This window comes from Canis lupus, chromosome 3 (assembly GCF_003254725.2).
Source record: "Canis lupus dingo isolate Sandy chromosome 3, ASM325472v2, whole genome shotgun sequence".
Lineage (NCBI taxonomy): Eukaryota > Metazoa > Chordata > Mammalia > Carnivora > Canidae > Canis > Canis lupus.
The window spans coordinates 26,564,434-26,579,401 of record NC_064245.1 but is presented as its reverse complement, the minus strand read 5'-3'; the positions used below and the strand labels follow the sequence as shown (position 1 = coordinate 26,579,401).

Here is a 14,968-nt window from a genome sequence, read left to right as displayed (position 1 = left end):
GATTTTCACCATGATTGCAGGCTGTTGGTTCTTGAGGCTCCCACTAAGCTAGAGAGGAAGGAATGGGAATAAATTAACACAAAGCACAAAGTTTGCTGTTCTTATGAAGATCCAGCCATTTTTCTTGAATAAATACTCCACAGATTGCTGCAAGCCTTTGGTTAATTTCCAGAGTTCTGAAAAAGTTTTTTCTGTTAATTAGTTTCGTTGTTCTTATTTTGGAGGAGAGTATTTTTGGAGGTTCTTTAGTCTGCTCTTTCACTAATGTCGTTCTCCATACTATTTCAAACAGCTTTATAGGAAGTCCTCCCATCTCTGAGCCACACACATATTTTATTTCTGTATTTTTGTTTTATAATCAGCTATACTGCTGAACTCTTAATTTAAAATAATTTACCTATAGATTCTTTTAGAGTTTCTGTGTAGCTCAGTATATCATCATTTAATAATGGTAATTTTGTTTCTTTCTTTGTAGTCCTTATGGCTTTTATGTTTCTAGTTTATTGGTTAGGTTTTCCAGTTGAAGCAGTGATTGCAAATGCTCTTGTCTAGATCCATTTTTGTCAAATAATACTTTCTAAAAATAAGTGAGTTTTTATGATTCAATTTGCTATGCCATATCTGCCCTTTTGATGATGATGTGAGGTATCCAATTACATTTTTTCTTACTTCTTATCACATATCTTAAAGCTTTTTTATGTTTTCTGTTTTGTTTTTCATCATAAGTGTAACTCTTCAATCCCCATCACCTATTTCACCCATTCCTCCCTCCCTCCTCTCCTCAAATAACCATCAGTTTCTTCTCTATAGTTAAGATCTGTTTCTCAGTTTATCTTTTCTTTTCCTTTGCCAATTTGTTTTGTTTCTTAAATTCAACATGTGAGTGAAATCATATGGTATTTGTCTCTCTCTGACTTATTTTGCTTAGCGTTATACTCTGTAGCTCCATCTACATTGTTGCAAATGGCAAAATTTCATTCCTTTTTATGATTAATACTCCATTGTGTGTGTATGCATACACATATACGTAGCACATATTCTTTATTCATCTTTTGATGGACACTTGGGCTGCTTCGGTAGTTTGGCTGTTGTAAATAATACTGCTATAAACAAAGGGGGGGTGCACATATCCCTTTGAATTAGTGTTTTTGGATTTTGGGGGTAAAATACACAATAGTGCAATTACTGGATTATAGGGTAGGTCTGTTTTTAATATTTTTAGGAACCTCCATACTGTTTTCCACAGTGGCTGCACCAGTTTGCATTCTCACCAACAGTGCATGAGGGTTCCTTTTTCTCTACATCTTTGCCAAACCTTGTTTCTTGCATTGTTGATTTTAACCATTCTGACAGGTGTGAGGTAATATCTCATTATGGTTTTGATTTGAATTTTCCTGATAATTACTGCTGTTGAGCACCTTCTCATGTGTCTGTTGGCCATCTGGATGTCTTCTTGGAGATGTGTCGGTTCATGTCTTCTGCCCATTTTTAATTGGCTTATCTGTTTGCTGGGTGTTGAGCTACATAAGTTCTTTAGTCTCTTCAATAAATGGTGTTGGGGAAGCTGGACCACTTTATTATACCATACATAAAAATAAACTCAAAATTGCTTAAAGACCTAAATGTGAGGGATGCCTGAGTAACTCAGTGGTTGAATGCCTGCCTTTGGCTCAGGGTGTGTTCCCGGGTTTGAGTCCCACATCAGGCTCCTTGCAGGGAGCCTGCTTCTCCCTCTGCCTGTGTCTCTGCCTCTCTCTGTGTGTGTCTCTCATGAATAAGTAAATGGAATCTTTAAAAAAAAAAAAAAAAGACCTAAATAGGAGACCTGAAACTCTAAAAATCCTTGAAGAGAGTATAGGCAGTAATTTCTCTGACATCAGCCATAGCAACATTTTTCTAGCTATGTCTCCTGAGGCAAGAGAAATAAAAGTAAAAATAAACTATTGGGTTTGCATCAAAATAAAATGTTTCTGTCCAGTGAAGGAAACAAAACTAAAAGCCAACATCCTGAATGGGAGAATCTATTTGCAAATGATGTATCACATCATCTGCAAATACTTCTTCCTTACCAGTTTGGCTGCTTTTTATTTTATGTTATCTGATTGATGTGGCTAGGATTTCTAGTACATTGTTGAATAAAAGTGAGAGTGAAAAAAATAAATAAAATAAAATAAAGTGAGAGTGGACATCTTTGTCTTGTTCCTGACCTTAGGGGAAAAGCTCTCAGTTTTTTTTTTTTTTTTTAAAGATTTATTTATTTATTCATGATAGACATAGAGAGAGAGAAAGAGGCAGAGACACAGGAGGAGGGAGAAGCAGGCTCCATGCACCGGGAGCCTGACGTGGGATTCGATCCCGGGTCTCCAGGATCGCGCCCTGGGCCAAAGGCAGGCGCCAAACCGCTGCGCCACCCAGGGATCCCCAGCTCTCAGTTTTTTACCACAGAATATGATGTTGGCTGTGAGGGCTTTATTATGTTGAGGTATGTTCTCTCTAGACCTACTTTACAGAGTGCTTTTATCATGAATGGAAGTTGTACTTTGTCAAATGCTTTTTCTGCATCTATTGAAATGATCATAGGATTTTTTAAATGTTTTACTGTTTTTTTTGTTTTTGTTTTTGTTTTTGTTTTTGTTTTTTGTGGTAGGTTTTGATTTTGCTCCATTTTTCAGGGCAATAGAGCCCTGTGGCCTCAATTCTCTGATCTAAAAATTGTTTGTTTTCAGTTTGTCATTTGTCTTGTTTTGAGGATGGAAGTGACAACTTCCAGGCTCTTTATATGTTGGAGCAGACACCAAAAGTCATATTTTTTGTAATACAAGTTTGCTGGCTTTCATTGATCTGAAACTGTCCTTATTTCTTTTTCTTTCTTTTTTTTTTTTTTAAGACTGATTTATTTATTTGAAAGAGAGTATGCAGGATCCCTGGGTGGCGCAGCGGTTTGGCGCCTGCCTTTGGCCCAGGGCACGATCCTGGAGACCCGGGATCGAATCCCACGTTGGGCTTCTGGTGCATGGAGTCTGCTTCTCCCTCTGCCTGTGTCTCCGCCTCTCTCTCTCTCTCTCTCTCTCCGAGTGACTATCATAAATAAAAAATAAAAAAAAATTTTAAAAAATGAAAGAGAGTATGCACACAGGTACACAATTAGGCAGAGTGACAGGCAGAGGGAGAAGCAGGCTCCCTGCTGAGCAGGGTGCCTGATTTTTTTTTTGGGGGGGGGGCCTCAGCCTCAATACCCTGGGATTATGACCTGAACCAAAGGCAGATGCCTAACCCACTAAACTATCCAGGCGCTGCTGCAAAGCTGTCCTTATTTCATTCTTATTTTTTGAAGGATTTTTTTTTTGCTAGATAATTCTTTGAAAGTTTTTATTTTCCTTAAAGATGTCCCCTCATCTTTTGGCCTCCATCATTTCTAATAAAGTTAGTATAATTTTTTATGTTTGTTTTCCTTTAGTTAATATGCCCTTTTCTCCAGTCTGTTTTCAAGATATCCTCTTTTTCTTTGGTTTTCACCAGCTCTACGGTGATGTGCCTTAATGTGGTCTTCTTTGTATTTCTCCTGCTTGGCATTTATGGAGCTTCTTAGACATGTGTATCAATATTTTTCATCAGATTTGGGGAATTTCTTACCATTTTTAATTTTTTTAATATTCCAATCTTTTTCTCCTGGGAGATATCTATATATTTATGTCTGTATATATGTATGTATTTATATTTATAGATATATCTGTTTTATACCAATTCTTGGATCCTTGGTTTTCTGTTTATTTTTCTTTAATCATTTTTCTCCAGGTTTTTTAGTTTGGAAAATTGTTATTGACCTTTCTTCATGTTCCCTGAGTCTTTCTCTTGCCATCTTCAATGTACTATTAAGCCTTTCCATTGAGTTTTCAATTACACTTTTCAGTTCTAGAATTTCCCTTTGGGTTTTTTCAGTTTCTTTTTTCTTTTTTCTTTCTTTCTTTCTTTCTTTCTTTTTTTTTTTTTTTGTTAAGATTTTTAAAATCTGTTTATTCGTTTAGCCCATATTTGCTTTTCACTTTTTGAATGTTTTGCTTTAGGTCTTTGAAAAATTTTAGAATAGATGTTTTAAAGTGTCTGTGTATTTAACCCACTGTCTTGGCTGTCTGTCTCATGGTTGCTTTCAGTTGTATAGAGGCTCACATGATTTTGTGGTTCTCTCTGATAATTTTTGATTATGTACTTGTCATTGTTAATATGTTTTAGAGACTTTAGATCCTATTAGCTTTTTTTGAAGAAGGCTTATTTATGTTTAAGCAGGCATTTTTATGTATTCTGTACTTTTCACTTTGTTAACAGATGAATCTGTGGAACTCCTAAGGTGTTTACAATCTGGCAGGACTCATTCTCTAAATCCATTTTGCCTACAGATTTTGTAAGGGCTTTGTTTTTGCTTTGCCACAGTGCAAGTTAATGAGGTATCTCTACTGTGGTTGCATCAGACTGTCAGTATCCTCCATCATTGCTTGATTTCTAGTATCTCTGTTCTGGTCCCAACCCAAATAGCTGTTCCCTATTAGGCCTCATCTAGTCTCACTTTATTAACATGTCCTCAGTTCTAGTTCAAGGACTCAAAGGGACCCTTATTCACAGTCTCCTGGTGCCTTCCTTTTCAATGTTTTGACCCCAGATTCCAGGCTTCTCCAAGCTTTTTTTTTTTTTTTTTTAAGATTTTATTTATTTATTCATGATAGTCACACAGAGAGAGACAGAGAGGCAGAGACACAGGCAGAGGGAGAAGCAGGCTCCATGCACCGGGAGCCTGACGTGGGACTTGATCCCGGGTCTCCAGGATCACGCCCCGGGCCAAAGGCTGGCGCCAAACCGCTGCGCCACCCAGGGATCCCGCTTCTCCAAGCTTATCTCTGATTTCCCAGCCCAGTGTGGCCATTGTAGGTTTAATGGGTCACCATGTGGAAATTGTCTCAAAGCAAATAGCCTGGGCAGTTATTTGTAGGCTTACTTGTTGAATTTTTCTCTAGGAACCAAAGTATATTTCCTGTTGTTCAGTACCTAAAAACAGTTGCCTTACACATTTTGTCTGGTTTTATGGCTAGGCAGTTATAAAAGGGCAGTTTTTCATCAGTAGTTTCATTATGGTCAGTAATGAAAAATATCACCATTATTTGTGTAACTATTTAAAAAAAAGGATAGTCCTTAACTTTGAAATATTTTTCATATTTCCTAGTAGAAAACAATCATTAAGATTATTTAACAGATGATATAGAACTTTTATCTTACACAGAAAATACTTTGATAGCAAATTTTATGAATTAGACCTATAAATTGATATTTAATAAAAGGAATGTGAAACATAAATCATTTTTAGATGGCTTAATGGTACAAATAACGCCAGAGACCATGGATGGCTTGCGGCTTGCTCTACGAGAACAGAAAGACTTTAAAATTACATGTGGGAAAGTTGATGCTGTAGACCTAAGAGAATATGTGGATATCTGCTGGGTAGATTCTGAAGAAGAAGGAAACAAAGGGTATGAATTTTTTTTTTTTTTACTAAAATATAATTGAGGGGCACCTGGGTGGTTCAGTTGGTTAAGTGTTCGTCGTGATCCCAGGGTCTTGGGATCTATCTTAAAAAATAATAAAAAATAAAATGTAATGGATTTGATGGAGGGGGAAGGATAAAAATATCTTGCTAGCAAATTAAGCATTTTCTGAGTAAATATAGAATTATACCATTAATTTAAATGCTTGTATGCTACTGAACGTAGTCTATTTTTTCAAACATGTACCTAACCAGTCTCATGCGTATTTTCTTGGCCAGGATACTGTAAACTATTAAAGGGTGGTTGGTTTGGGAGGGGACAGTGATAAAATGTGCTTATGTAGTAGTGTGACTTTGATGCCAAGGTTTTGGAAGGCAAGATACTTTTTCTGTTTTTTCATATCTATTTTTGTGAAGTAAGTAAAAGATTCCTTTGGATGTTTGTTTATTCTGTATTATATTGGTTCACTTAAATATAACAACTGAGGGACACCTGGGTGGCTCAGTGGTTAAGCATCTGCCTTTGGCTCAGGGCATGATCCTGGCGTCCTAGGATTGAGTCCCACGTCGGGCTCTCTAAATGGAGCCTGCTTCTCCCTCTGCCTGTGTCTCTGCCTCTCTCCCTCTGTGTCTCTCATGAATAAATAAAATCTTTAAAAATATATATAACAACTGAATTTAATAATACATATATTGGAGGTCTTATAGAATATTCCTGCCACTCCTTTTTTTCAATTACCATTTTTTTTCTTTTTTGGAGATTGGCTCAAAGGTCTGGATTAAAGAAGGAAAAAAAATAGCTTAATGCTGAGGGATTCCAAAATAAAGTTTTTTAAATTCATGCAACAGCTTTTCTGTTAGGAAACTAAAGCATTTTAAACCTGAGATCTAAACTGGGCGTAAGAAGGAGTAGATATTATTTGCTGTACAATGAAGAAATCTTGGTAAATGAATGGACTATAGTTTTAATTATTTTGTATGTAATTGAGTTACCTTAGTGCTATAAATTTATATTTTTAGTATTTTTCTCCTTATTTGTTCAAATCTAATAATTCATTTCATAGAAGGCATTTTGGTACTAATAATACTACTGTATTATGTTTTATTCTATAGTGTTATTAGTTCAGTGGATGGGATATCATTACAAGGATTTCCAAGTGAAAAGATAAAACTGGAAGCAGATTTTGAAACCGATGAGAAGACTGTAAAGTGTACTGAGGTGACTGAGAAAGATTCCTTCTCTTTATGTGTTGTGTTTGGATGTGGGGTTTTTTTGGGTTTTGTTTTTTTTTTTAACTTGGGAGATTTCTCATTGCAGTTTATTAATACTTTTTACATTATATCTGGAAACACACACATATTTTCACCCCACACTGCCTTCTTTATACCAGATTTGGATTTCCATAAGATTATTTCAGGCTATTGTATGGTGGTACTCCCTGCCAGTTCACAGTTAAGTTTTGGAAGCATTGCCATCTTTATACAGCATATTTATTTGACCATGTTATTTTCATTTTTCTCTTATTTTACAAAATTATTTTTAATTTACATTTATTTATTTACTTATTTATTTTAAGTAGGCTCCACGCACAGTCTATTTAATGCCGGGCTTGAACTCATGATCCCAAGATCAAAACCTGAGCTAAGATCAAGAGTCAGATGCTTAACTGAGCCACCCAGCACCCCCCAAAATAAACTATTGTATAGATACCAGTTTATAATCAGCATTCACAAATGAAAATTATTTTTGCATGTCCCAACTTTTTTTAAACGAAAAGGATATGAAATTATTGACTCTCAACTCCTTAGTCTACCTCCGTACTCCTTCTCACTCTGCCTCCAGGGTCAGGCAATCAGTGTTACTAATTTCTTTTATATTCCCTGTGATTCTATCTATGTACAATATGGATAGAAACTATACAGGATGTAGAAATTATAGAACATTATTTTTTTTTGTTTGATCTTAATTTCATTAAGATGTCCTTACAGGAAGGTGAGCTTATAGGGTAGACTCAGTATACTTTTCTAAACTGAATTAACAGAGCTTTTGTTGCTACAGGTTAATTTTAGGTAAAAATAGCTAAGTCATACCATATTCCATAATCTTTGGTTTTAAGCTTTTACTACCTACGGATCAAGATATATTTATAGGGGGGATCCCTGGGTGACTCAGCTGTTTAGTGCCAGCCTTCAGCCCAGGGCGTGATCCTGGAATTCCGGGATCGAATCCCACGTCAGGCTCCCTGCATGGAGCCTGCTTCTCCCTCTGCCTTTCTCTCTCTCTCTCTCTCTCTCTCTCTCTCATGAATAAATAAATAAAATCTTTAAAAAAAAAAAAAAGATATATTTACAGGGATGCCTGGGTGGCTCTGCGGTTGAGCGTCTGCCTTTGGCTCAGGGCATGATCCCGGAGTCTTGGGATCAAGTCCCACATCGGGCTCTCTGCGGGGAGCCTGTTTCTCCCCGTGCCTATATCTCTGTCTCTCTGTATTTCTCATGAATAAATAAATAAATCTTTTTTAAAAAAGATATATCTATTTACACATAGTGTTTTGTTTTTTCTTTTCACATAGTTTTTTTAACTAATGAATTTCTTGGCGCTAACTTTGGAATTTTATTAATTTTATTAATAAAGTTGAATTGAAAGTAGCAATTTTTAAAGCTGCTTTTAATCTTAATCATGACTTGTTTCCTAATTAAATACATTTCAGGTATTCTACTTTCTAAAGGACCAGGATTTATCTGTTTCAGCAACTCGTTATCAGTTTGCAAAAGAAATAGCCATGGCTTGTAGTGCTGCACTATGCCCTCATCTGAAAACTCTAAAGAGTAATGGGATGAATAAAATTGGCCTCAGAGTTTCCATTGACACTGATATGGTGAGACGTGTTTTTGTGATGTATTTTTGAAATGAATGTATCATATATTAAAATAATCAAAAGTTTCTTATTTAATCCTTTATTTGGGATGAATGAAGAAAACTAAAATTTGTTGAACATAAGCACGTGCTACACACTTCCTGTACATTATCTCCTTTACTCTTCACACCAGGGGTCAGCAAACTTTCTTGTAAAAGGCCAGATAGTAAATATTTTAGGCATTGTGGGCTATATGACGTTTTTTACAACTATTCAGTCCTGCCATTATAGTACACAGGTGGCCATAGACAGTATATAAACTAATGAGCTCACTATGTTCCAATGAACCTTTGTTTACTAAAACAACTAACTGGTGGGTCACATTGGCCCATAGGCCATAGTCTGTTGACCTCTGCACTGTAGTAATCCTGCTTGACAAGTAGGTTTTTAATTTTTTCATTCTGACTTTATTCTATATTCACATGATTTAAAATTACAAAAGTCTAAAAGTGTTAAAAAAGGAAAAAGTTAGTCTTTTCCATCCTATGTAAGGAAAAACCAGTTCTTCCCTATGTCTTTCTTTCCTGTGAGTCCTTTACTACTCATAGAAAATACTTCATTTCTGACACTTGTAGTCACCAGATATGTAGAGGGTTTTCTCCCTGTCAACAGGTTGGTAGTTCTCAGACACCAGCAGGATATCTAGGAATTCAACTCAGTTTTGACACCATCTACTCAGATAGCATCAGATCCTACACGTTAAGGGTTCAGTCCTACAAGACTGTACTCTCACACCCCTTCAGATGCTGATTAAAAGCCCAAGTTATTGACTGTGCTTCTGACCAATCAGCTATAAATCAGAAGTTCTAACAACTCCCTCCTTGGATTTAATTAATTTGCTAGAGCAGCTCGCAGAACTCAGGGAAACACACATGTTAACCAGTTTATTAAAGGATATACAGGAAAAGATATACTCATAGGGTGAGGTTTGGGAGGTTCTCCAGCATAGGTACTTCTGTCCCAGTGGAGTTGGGGTGTATCACCCTTCTGGTGTGGGTGTATTAGCTGGCCTAAAGCTCTCCAAACCCCCCACTATAGGGATTTTATGGAGGCTTCCTCATGTAGGCATGATTTAACTCAATTTTTTAACCCCTCTCTTCTCTCTCTGGAAGGTAAGGGGTAAGGGTTAAAAAATCTAGTTTCTAATCATAGCTTGGTCTTTCTGGTGACCAGTCCCCATCCAGGAGCCCACTCAGTCACCTCATTAGAACAACAGATACTGCTAGTGCTCTTATCACTTACGAATGTATAAGGGTTTTAGGAGCCCTGTGACATGGATGGTGTGAAATACAAATATTAGAACAAGAAATACTTAATCCCAGGGTTCTGGGATCGAGTTCCGCATCAGGCTCCCTGCATGGAGCCTGCTTCTTCCTCAGCCTATGTCTCTACCTCTCTCTCTGTGTGTCTCTCATGAATAAATAAAATCTTTTTAAAAAAGAGAACAGGGATCCTTGGGTGGCTCAGCGGTTTAGTGCCTGCCTTCGGCCCAGGGTGTGATTCTAGAGACCCAGGATCGGGTCCCGCATCAGGCTCCCTGCATGGAGCCTGCTTCTCCGTCTGCCTGTGCCTCTGCCTCTCTCTGTGTGTCTCTCATGAATAAATAAATAATAAATAAAATCTTTAAAAAAATAACAATAAAACCTTGGTTTTCTAGATTGTTTATGTATGCATTGAGAAGAAACCTAAAGTATGAAATAGTGGCATTTAAACAATTTTATGATATCTGTTGGAGATATAATTAAAATTTATATAGAAGATAAAAGAAGTATAGGGGAACGTAAAACATTTTTTGAGTGAATATGAAGTATTTCCTTAACATCCTTAAACTAAGTGACATTTTTAAATAGTTCATATTCATGTGCTGAGCTAAACAAGATTTCTTACTTTCTAGGGTTGACTTACCAAGATTTTTTTTTTTTCCAGGTTGAATTTCAGGCAGGATCTGAAGGCCAGCTTCTTCCTCAGCATTATTTAAATGATCTTGATAGTGCTCTAATCCCTGTGATCCATGGTGGGACCTCCGACTCTACTAGTTTACCATTAGAAATAGAATTAGTATTTTTCATTATAGAAAATCTTTTTTAGTGAAAGATGAGTCATTATATATTGCAAACTAATTTGTTAAAACTACATTCACTAAAGCTGAAATGCCACAAACACTAAAAGTAAATGTTTGCTGTTTGAAACACGTAAGTTTTGCTTTTTAGGCAGGAAATTATCTTTTTAAATCATTAGCACAATATTTAATTCTCTAAAAACTTAAGAGATCCCCAGTTTTTGAAGCTTTGACTTACTGCAAGTACTAAAAAGGCAAAGATTTCTTTTGTCTTAAATAAATTTGTAGCATTTACTGTGTCATTTAAATGAAAAGCCAAAGTATCTGCACTTATGTATACCTCGTTATACCAAGAATGATTTTAATGAAGGCTTTTTTCAGATATAACCTTATGAGGGAAATAGCTGTTATATATGCCAGTTACATTGCTGGTTACTAAAGTCTGTTAAAAATGAATTTCAGTGACACGATTTTCAGATCTTAGTCTTATATGATAATTCTTTGAGTAAGACAGATAATTTATTTGTAATAATTGGAGTGGAGATCTACCTCCATGATTAGATAAACTCTGATTATTTGGATTAAAATCAGAATTTTGCCTTCTTTTCTTCTCAAATTATATATATATATGGTTTTTTTTCTTGATTAAATGGGTATTCTTAAAATAATTGTGGGTGCTTCAGAATTTTGTGCTTCTATATTTAAGTACATTGTTTTTATAGCAAAACATGATTCAGTATGTGTTTTATAAGTCTTTAATAATTTATAAATAGGTAATATTTTTGTATTGCAGTGCATTATTTTTCCTCTTTCCTTCGAAAATATACCCTACTTTATTTATCACTTTTAAGAGTGATTGACAACAGGCCATATGACCCTTGATGAAGACTTATGTAGCAATAAATTAAGCCTGAAACAGGTTGTTTTTTTTTTTTTAAACTTCTTTACTTAAGAACTTTCTTGGCAAGTCTGCATATTTTCATTGACACTAATGTATTAAATATACATTTTAATGAACTAATTATTTTTGCATATTTTAAATTCTTTATATGATAGTTATTTTTTATAACAGGATATTAACATAAGTTAAATTCTATGTATTTGAAACTGTTACAGAACTTTCCTCTTCAAACAGCAAAGTTTTAAGTACATTGTGTTAAAAAAAAAAAAGTAAAGGGGATATTTTAGTTAGTCCTGTCATTTACATTATATAAAATATAATCATTATTTTGATGTTTTTTTATTCTTATATGGCAATATGTTTTTGTATCAAAAACACTCATTATATATCTCAAGAAAAAGAAACTACACTACATAGCCCTGACATAAGAAAAATACTTATGAAGCATCTCAATTTGATGACCAAGTCAGGGTTATAACTCAGGATATGAGGTCTCAGGCTAGGAGAGACTGAGAATTTTGCTCCACTGGTCATATGGTTCGTACTGAATCACTGTAGTACTAACCAAAGATACCCTATGAAGGAGATTATCAGTCTTCTGGAAGTAGTTACTTCATAAACAATGTAAAATGTTGCAGCTATTAAATAAAATGGCAACACAAAGTAACCTGTGAAATTTATTGCTATGGTGTAAGATAAAAACAATTGCATATCAAACTCAGTTTATGTTTTCTTTATATAGTGTGTTTATTTTGCAGTATAAGTAGTTGCACAGTCTATATATACTGAAATTATTTTATTTATTTATTTTTTATTTTTAGTAATCTCTACACCACCCGCCACCCTAAGATCAAGAGTCACATGCTCTTCTACTGAGCCAGCCAGGTGCTCCTGAAATTACTTAAAAATAACAAAATGGTGGAGAGCTCTTCCCATGATAGGATAGCTTTAGATTTGTTTTCATAAAGCCTCTACATTTAATGAAAATTGGAAAATGTGCCTTTGGAGGCACATTTTAAAGTATTATTTGTAGATATATAGTACGTTTCTGAATGTAGTTAACTTATTTGGTCATATTCTTCACATTGGTACTTACTTTGAAACTTTAATTTTTATAAAGGTGAAGAAATAGAATGGCTCTTTGTATTCAGTCCACAATGATCTGTTTTTGGTCTTAGGCTTTTTAATACTGGTCTCTTTCTCTGAATTTTGAAATATGAAGTGAAATCTAGCCCACTTGTTCTATGCAGCCACACAACAAACTTTGTCTATATACTAGTTATGTGCAGAGCACTTTGTTAGGCTTCTCTGGTTGAAAGATGATTAAGATAGTTCTTTCCCTTAGGAGCTGAATATATGATGCAGATAATTAACAAAGTAAAAGTAACTGCTGTAATGGAGATACGAATCTTGACTACATGGTTGGAAAGCAACCCAGAAGGATAGCCTCCTGGAGACAATAAGGAGAACTTGTTAGATAGTGGTCATTAAACTTGGCTAGGTAAGAGATAAAAACCCGAAAAGTAGGTAATATATAAAAAGATCGAACTTTCCCTTTTAAGACAATTTAAAGAGTTTTCTGTGTTATATGAATATCTTAACCTATGATTTAATCATAAAAGCAATAACCTGACTATGGTGTCTCAACTGTCTAATTTTATAACAGCTTAGATTCAGATACTGTTTTATAAGTAAAGAATAGACTTTTCTTTTTTTAGTCACAAGCATAACTTTGATAACTTGACTCACATTTTAATAGATAATATCCTGAAATAAACCAGAAACCTACAAATCCATCTTAGGTTTTAATTTCTTTGTGATTAAAAAATGTTTTATATAGGAGATATATATATATATATATACACACACATATATATGTATGATTCAGAAATCAGAAAAATATAAAAAATATTTTAAAAATCAATATACATTTTAACTTCCACCTTATATGTGTCTGCCTTGTTCTTCCTACCCTCCAATCTCAACCAGCTAATCATTTTTATTAGTTTCTTATGTCTTCCCACAGTTTAGGTGTAGTAGCAGCAAATACAAATAGATTTTTTTCCTCTTCTCATTTTTTATACAAAATGTAGCATGGAAAAAAAAAATGTAGCATGGTGTTTACATTGAAGAGCACATTCACTTCCTCAATTACTTTGAGTTATGAGGTTCATACCTAGAATCTTAAAGGTTTCATTCCTTCTCAGACCACTTTTACTCATGATTGATAAAAGCATATTAATTGCACAGAGGCAAGAAAAATTCTGTTACAGGAATTAGACCGTATGTTTCAAATAGGAAGACTATTTTTCTCATAAATTTTTTATTACTAAAATGTGTGCAAGTTTATTTTTTATTTATCTATGTTTAAAACCTTTATTTTTTTTCCTACCAGACACTAAGCCTTGCCATCTAAATTTATCTTTTACCACTTAACTGAGATTTTTTTTCCACATCAGATTTTTAGTAATTTGAGATCTTTATATTCTTTCTTTCTTTTGGATATATCTTGGAACAATTTAATATTTAACACCTTTTGGGAAATATTTTGCACATCTGCATCGATAAAATTACAACCATATTTTTAGGCTTTATACAACTGAAGAACTGGGTTTAACTCAATGCTTTGTTATGAACCTCTGAGTATAATAAAGGTTTTCTTTTTCTTTTCTTTCTTTTTTTTTTTCTTTTGGTAAAATACAGTGCTTACCAGCCTCCAAGATAACCCCCTCGTGATCTCTGCCTCCTGGTATTCATACCCTTGTGTAGTCCCTTCCCACAAGACATTATTGGTCTTTGTGATCAATAAAATATGGCAGAAGGGTTGGGATGTCATTTCTAAGATTATGTTGTAAAAAACTATCACTTCCATCTTTGGTACATTTCTCCCCACTTTCTTTTTGTCCCTTCTTATCCTTTCCTCTTCCCTCTGACCCTTACTCCCTATTAGATCAACTCATTCTTAGGGAAGCTAGCTGCCAGGTATGCTCAGCCCCATGAAGAAGCCAACTTGGCAAGGAACTGAAGCCAACAGCCATATGAATGGAAGTGGATTCTCCAACGTCAGTCAAGCCTTCAAATTGCAGCGCTGTCAAAAGTTTGCAACCTCATAAGAACCACCAAACTAAACCATTCTCAGATTCCCAAATCTCAAAATCTGTGTAAGATAATAAATGTTTTAAGATGCTAAATTTTCTGGTGATTTATTACATGCAGCAAATAATATGAGATAACTAAGGTACTTCTATTTTTGAGCAGTTATACATAAAAATTGCTAAAACTGAGTAATTGCTAACAGAATTAAACATTTTCTATCAACATGTGTGTATTACATGCCACAAGTAGCATGTGCTAAGTGCAGAGAATACCAATAAAAAGAGTAGGGTTTGCTCAAATAGGAACAAACATGCAGCTCTGGGAAACTTCTTGTTTCTGGTAATTGCACACCAGGATACTTAGATCCATGCTCCTGCTGAAAACTGAAGGTGATTAAAATATAAAAATCATCTTAAAGCATATCAAGACTGTAAGGAATGTTCAGTCCAAAAGGAAAGAAAAAG

The 14,968-nt window shown here is 34.8% G+C and overlaps 1 protein-coding gene across 8 annotated transcripts in view; it reads left to right on the top strand.

Annotated features, from left to right (window-relative positions):
• The window catches only part of ZFYVE16 (zinc finger FYVE-type containing 16), a 59,446-nt gene extending 44,847 nt beyond the window's left edge, over positions 1-14,599 (top strand). For 4 of the 8 annotated variants that reach the window (XM_049108333.1, XM_049108334.1, XM_025437196.3 and 1 more), the window contains 4 exons: positions 5,354-5,516; positions 6,644-6,749; positions 8,242-8,409; positions 10,375-12,125. In XM_049108333.1, coding sequence (XP_048964290.1) covers positions 5,354-5,516; positions 6,644-6,749; positions 8,242-8,409; positions 10,375-10,536 — 599 coding nt within the window. In that variant the 3' untranslated portion in view covers positions 10,537-12,125. Of the gene's footprint in view, positions 1-5,353; positions 5,517-6,643; positions 6,750-8,241; positions 8,410-10,374; positions 12,126-12,229; positions 12,294-12,753 lie in introns of those variants that run through there. The other 4 variants (XR_007409764.1, XR_007409763.1, XR_007409762.1 and 1 more) reach the window with 4 other exon arrangements.
• The last annotated feature ends 369 nt before the right edge of the window (positions 14,600-14,968 follow it).